This window comes from Thermothelomyces thermophilus, chromosome 1 (genome assembly GCF_000226095.1).
Source record: "Thermothelomyces thermophilus ATCC 42464 chromosome 1, complete sequence".
NCBI classification, from domain to species: Eukaryota; Fungi; Ascomycota; class Sordariomycetes; order Sordariales; family Chaetomiaceae; genus Thermothelomyces; species Thermothelomyces thermophilus.
Genome location: NC_016472.1, coordinates 348859 through 355382, shown reverse-complemented (window position 1 = coordinate 355382; position 6524 = coordinate 348859). Strand labels below are relative to the sequence as shown.

Below are 6524 nucleotides of genomic sequence, written 5' to 3'. Positions count from 1 at the left end.
CACTATAACTTTCCACAGTTAACGACAAGAGTTAAGGAAATCGTACAAAGTTATAACATCTGTAACCGAAGTAAAACGGCACAATACAAGCCGTATAGGCTACTTTAGCCACTGCTAATACCTAACAAACTATAGAGCTCGGTTACGATGGACTTTATTACGAAGCTGCCAAAATCTAAAGACATAGCTATAGGAGTAGTCTATAATAGCATCCTTACTATAGTAGATCGCCTGACTAAATGGGCATACTTCTTTCCCTATAAGAAGTCCTAGATAGCGGAACAGTTAGCAGATGTAATCTATCGGCAAGTTACATTAGTATACGCTTGGCCGCAAGAATGGATCACCGACAGAGACACCAAGTTCGTATCGAAGTTCTGGCAAGCGTTAATGCAACAATTAGGCGTTAATAGCAAACTATTAACGGTATATCACCTATAGACTGACGGGCAAACGGAGCGACTAAACTAAGTCGTCAAGTAATATCTCCGTTCTTATGTTAACTACTAGTAAAATGACTAGGTCATGCTATTACCAATAGTATAACTCGCTTATAACACGTTACCAACGGAAATAACCAAGGTTATACTATTCTTCGCAAACTATAGATATAAAGCAGACCTTAGACAAGGACTAGAGGTCATAGTACCAAGAGTAATAGTCAAAGTAAAACAGATATACACACTATATAGGAAGCTTAAAAAGGAACTCGAGTTTGTCAAGACCAGAATAAAGAATTACTACGACAAACATAGGCTTAAGGGACCTTGCCTAGAGAGGGGAGACAAAGTCTACCTAATCGCATGGAACTTATAAACCAAACAACCAAGCACGAAGCTAGACTTTAAGAAGGTCGGACCCTTTGTTATCAAAGAACGAATTTCGACATCTAACTACCGACTATCGTTACTGTCATCTATATAACTATAGACAGATATTTTTTATATTTCACTTCTCGAACCGGTACTAAAAAACGCCAAGGTTGCTATAAATATCGAGGTAGAAGACGAGGAAGAAGAATAGGACATCGAAGGAATTCTAGATTTATATATCATTAATAGGGAACTATAATACCTAGTCAAATAGCTTGATTTTAGACTAGAGGACAACTTATAGGAACTAGTTAAGAACCTAAATTGCCCTGAGAAACTAGAACAGTTCTATCGGCAAAACCCGGATCGACTAAAGGAAAGCCTAGGACAGAACTAAAGACGGTACTCTAGTTAACAACATCGGTAGCATCACTAATCTCTGACGAGGGCATGGCAGATGCCTCTTACCGCTCTTACCGCTTAACCTCCTCTAACTTGTCTAAGGTTAACAGACTATATGTCACTATATCGGCACCCTTCTCTACTAAAATATAACAAACCTAACTTAGACTTCTTCTAAAAGGGTTTAGACAAAGGTAGATTGAGCAGAGCTAGCAAGCAGGTTGTCTAAGGGATTTGGTAAAGCCAAAGGGTTTATAATAACACTTTAGTTGTCTCCTTACAATGTTAGGGTACTATAAGTTGTGATTGCTATCACTGGTGAACTCCTAGAGTTCACTAGAACGAGTGACTATATACAATTTCCTTTCCTTCCTCCTTGAGTCTCGATCGTGCGATCGCTGCTACGATCCTGCGATCATTACCTAAGTGCTCGTCTTGATCGAAGTACGATCACTGCGATCACTTCCTGATTAGTCCTTAGGTCTTGTAGTTCCTAATTGGTTCTATATGCCTTGCCGGGTCGCCTTATGTAGCCAAATCGTGACACGATGCCCCTCCTTTAGGTCTTTTATCCTCGAAAGACTCCGGTCTGTTTCAAATAGTGCTAATATCCCCTATCTGTACGTAATTACGTTTCCTAGTTTCTTCTTTCCTTTGCCTTCCCACGATGTTATCAAGATAGCTAATCGTATAAAAAAGAAGTCGAAATCTAAACCTGCTATATTAACTCTTTATACTAATTACCTTCTTATAGCAATTCTTTCTTTAGATAGCCTTTTAACGATACGTCCTTGTTTGCTATGTAAGTCTAAAGGCCTTAGTTCATATAAGGTCTCGAAAGCCGACTCTTCTTGATACATAGAGTACGTCCGTAATAAACGCTTAAATTATAATGTTCTTAGCGTCTCCCCTACTTAGCTTCAGTCTATCGTAGCTTAGTATTAGAAACTTAAAGATAAACTTATAGCTACTAAGGAGCAAGTCCTTTGTCTTCGGAAATAAAAGCGGATATAGTTTAAGAAGATGATAAGGGCTATTGCTTGGGGTATTAACAGTATAGAGGAGTTAGAGCGAGTGAAGCGTGAGGAGGCTAAGGCAGCGGCGGCAGCAGAGGCTTCTAGGGTTACTATGTCTTCTTCGACCCCATCTCGCCTATCTACCAATTTCAGACAGCTTTAGGATACCGTATATCCTGAAGTTCCTTTAGATCTATCTTTACTAGCTAATTTCAGGTTAGTTTCTAGTCTATCGCTTTTAGTCGATTAGGGTTTCTCTAGTAAAACTGCTAAAGTTTCTTAAGGCAATTTAGGTTCTTAACAGGTTCCTATAAGTTATCTTCTAGTCTAAAATCAAGCCATTTAACCAGATATTATAGTTTTCCGTTGACGATATATAAATCTAGAATTTCTTCGACGTCCCATTCTTCCTCTTCATCCTCTGCTTCGATGTTTATAGGAATCTTGGCATCCTTCGGCGCTGGTTCCAAGAGTGAAATATGAAAAACGTCCGTCCGTAGTCGCATAGATAACGGTAACGATAATCGATAGTTAGATGTTAAGATTCGCTCTTTAATAACGAATGGTCCTAATTTTTTGAAGTCTAGCTTCTTACTTAGTCGTTTAGTTCATAGGTATCGTGAGATCAGATAAACTTTGTCTCCCCTCTCTAGGCAAGGTCCCTTGAGCCTGTGTTTATTATAGTAGTTCTTTATCCTCGTTTTGACGAACTCGAGTTCCTTTTTAAGCTTTTTATATAGTACGTGCATTTGTTCTGCTTTAACTATTGCTCTTGGCACTATAATCTCTAGTCCTTGTCTAAGGTCTGCTTTATATCTATAGTTCGCGAAGAATAGTGTGACCTTGGTCGTTTCTATTAGTATTGTATTATAAGCGAGTTATACTATTAGTAACAGTATAACCTAGTCATTTTACTAATAGTTAACGTAAGAACGGAGATACTATTCGATGACTTAGTTTAGTCGCTCCGTTTGTCCGTCGGTCTGCAGGTAATATGCCGTTGACAGTTTACTATTGACGCCTAATCGTTGTATTAATGCTTGCCAGAACTTCGATACGAACTTGGTGTCTCTGTCGGTAATCTATTCTTGCGGCCAAGCGTGTACTAATATAACTTGCTAGTAGATTACGTCTGCCAGCTATTTAGCTATCTAAGATTTCTTATAGGGGAAGAAGTATACCCATTTAGTCAGGCGATCTACTATAGTAAGGATGCTATCGTAGATCACTCCTATAGCTATATCCTTAGATTCTAGCAGCTTTATAATAAAGTCTATTGTGACCAAACTCTATAGTTTGTCAGGTGTTAGCAGAGGCTAAAGTAGCCTATACGGCTTATGTCATGCCGTTTTGCTTCGATTGCAGATATCATAGCTTCGTACGACTTCCTTGACTCGTGCCGTTAACTATAGAAAGTCGTAGTGTTTCTTAACTTATATAATAGTTTTCGTAACTCCTTTATATTCTCTGAGTTTCGATTCGTAGAGTTCTTAAATCATTCGCAGCTATTAATCTTTGTTATAGATATACGCTTTGCCTCGGTACCAGAGTTTCCCATCTCTTTCTTCGACTCCGTTAGGTACCAGTGGTCCGGGTGCCGTTTGATACTATGTCTTGTTAATCCTTTCTTCTCGGAAGATTATATAACATTCTAAGAATAGGTCGAGTAGATTATCTTCTACGGGTGTCTATGTTTCGTGATATAGCGTTCCGTCTATCTGTTCCTTGAATAACGGTAGTATTGTTTCTGTCTGTTCTTCTATATGACCTGTTTGTCGGCTTAAGATGTCTGCTTATACGTTTTCTTTGCCCTTCTTATAGTAGATCTCGAAGTTAAATTCTATAAGGAATTCTACCTATTATATTTGTCGTCTGTTAAGCTCCTTTGTTGTTAGGAAGTATTGTAGGTTCTTATAATCTATATATACTTATACTAGTTCAATCGTACCACTAAGGTATAGTCGCCATTCCTTAAAAGCTTTAACAATTGTAAGTAGTTTCTTATTATAGATCAGATAATTAAGACGTAGTCCGTCAAGCTTCTTTGAAAAGAAGGCTATAGGATATAGCTTTCCTTGTCCGTCTCGTTATCCTAATTATCCTCTGATGGCATAGTCTGAAGCGTCCGTTTCCACCTTAAATAGTTTCTTAGGATCTGGTAGTACTAGTATTAGGTCTTTAGTAATAGCATTATAGATCTATATAAATGCTTACTCGTATTGTCCTTCCTATTAGAATTTAGCATTCTTCTTAGTAAGTTCATATAAAGGTTATACGATTGCTCTAAAGTTCCTAATGAACATTCGATAGAAGTTTGCAAATCCGATGAAGCTTCGTACTTCTATAACTATCGTTAGTTATAGCCAATTCTTGATAGCTTTAACCTTTAAAGGTTCCATCCGAATTTGTCCTAGGGATATTTCATACCCCAAAAACACCGTTTTCCTAACGTGGAATTTGCTCTTTTCCTTGTTAACTAATAGCTTATATACGTATAGCGCGTCTAGTACTACTCTTATATACTTCTAATGTTCGTCTATCGTCTTAGAGAAGATAAGTATATTATCGAGATAATATACCGTAAATTTGTCGAGAAAGGGTTAGATAGCTTAATCAATCAGGGCTTAGAACGTTGCCAGCGCGTTTGTAAGTCCGAATGGCATGACAAGGTACTTATAGTGGCTATAGGGTGTCCTAAAGGCCGTTTTCCACTCGTCGCCTTCTTTAATCCGTATATAGTTATAGGCCGATAGCAAGTCAAGACGTGTGAAATATTAGGCTCCTGCTAACTGATCTCGGAGCCGTAAGATCAGCGGTAATAGGTATCGATTTTTCATAGTCTGTTCGTTAAGTTGCCGATAGTCGACATATAACTATAGCTTTCTATCTTTCTTAGGCACAAACAGAATTAGGTAGCCTACTAGCAATATCGACAGGTAGATATATCCTCTAAGGTTCTCCTCCAAATATTGCTTAAGTTCTTCATTCTACATTTAGCTTGTATAGTAAATCTTGAAGAACTTTAGTCATGCTCCTTCCTTGAGCTTAATCTCATAATCCTATAGGCCGTGTTCTAGTAGCCCCTCTAGATATTTCGGTTCGAATGCTAGGTATCCTTTATATTCCTTCGGTACTTCCCTAGTCTTGTCTCGTCTCTCGGTTTTCTAATAGTATACGAACTTAGTTCCGTCTATAGCAATACTAGCGATTTCTCCTGTCTCGACCTACTACTCTAATTACAGTGCTCCGCACTTATTAACAGAGAGAATAGCTATTAACGGTTTAGCTCGTTCCTCCTATTATATCGTCGTTATCATTTTGCCGCTTCTTCTAAAGTCTATAGTGGTCTGTCTACCACTGTTCGTCTCTTGTAGTAGATCCGTAGGATATGCCTTCCCCTAAGTATCGTCCTCTCGCGATCCTTGCGTACTCCCTATCTCGCTAGTCGAATACGACTCTATTTAGGGTCGCAAGTAGCTACCATTCTTCTAGCTAATGTCCGGGTTATAATCTTCATGCCATAGTAACCCTAGTATCATGTCTTTATTATTGCCTATATCCACGATACTAAATACGACTACTATAGTCTTCCCTGCTATAGTGATATCGATTAGTTTAGTCTCCCTATATACCTATTACGTTAGAAATAGTCCTTTGACTATACTATACTTCCACTTTATTCTCTAGGGTATCTATAGCTAATTTACAAGCGTCGGCGAAATCAGGTTTATCTCTGCTCTACTATCTACTAGTACGAGCATTTTATGCTATTTCCATTATACTATTATCTATAGTCGCTTGTCGTGCCATCGTCGTCCAAAGATTGCGGCGATTTCCCATGTTTCTACCGGGAGGTCTCGATATAGTGGTCTCTTATGGCAGTTCTTCCTATACTACGCTACTACTCGCCGCTATACAGGCGTTAATGGTTTTCGGGCCCCTCGAAGGGCCCTAACCCGTTTCCTAGGTTAGTACTAACCTCTTTAGTCGTTCGGCTAATAGTAGCTTTGTTGATTATACTCATTTCTATAAGCTATTAAATGCTTACGGCTTCCTACCATTAGGTCCGTTCTACTTTCTGTCATACGTGCCATAGCTTCATCTAAAGCTCCCGAATTCGTAACTTTTTTTTATCTACGTAGTAGAGGTAATCGTTACTCTAGTATAAGTCCTATATATCTCGTCCTATTCTGTAGTACCTAGGCTAGGCTCGTTTTAGAACTATTGTAATGCTTTCTAGACTCCGGTCTTCAATCTTCTAGAGCAATTCGGCCGCTCTATTTCCTACGTCGTA

At 38.7% G+C, this 6524-nt stretch overlaps 1 protein-coding gene across 1 annotated transcript; it reads right to left on the bottom strand.

Annotated features, from left to right (window-relative positions):
* Nucleotides 1-2159: 2159 nt before the first annotated feature.
* On the bottom strand, nt 2160-5211 carry MYCTH_61649 (uncharacterized protein). Its single transcript, XM_003658337.1, has 3 exons — nt 4182-5211; nt 3165-4148; nt 2160-3083 (listed from the first exon to the last, which is right to left on the bottom strand). The coding sequence occupies exon 3, from the start codon at nt 2734-2736 to the stop codon at nt 2584-2586; it is 153 nt and encodes a 50-aa protein (XP_003658385.1). The 5' UTR covers nt 2737-3083; nt 3165-4148; nt 4182-5211; the 3' UTR covers nt 2160-2583.
* Nucleotides 5212-6524: the final 1313 nt, after the last annotated feature.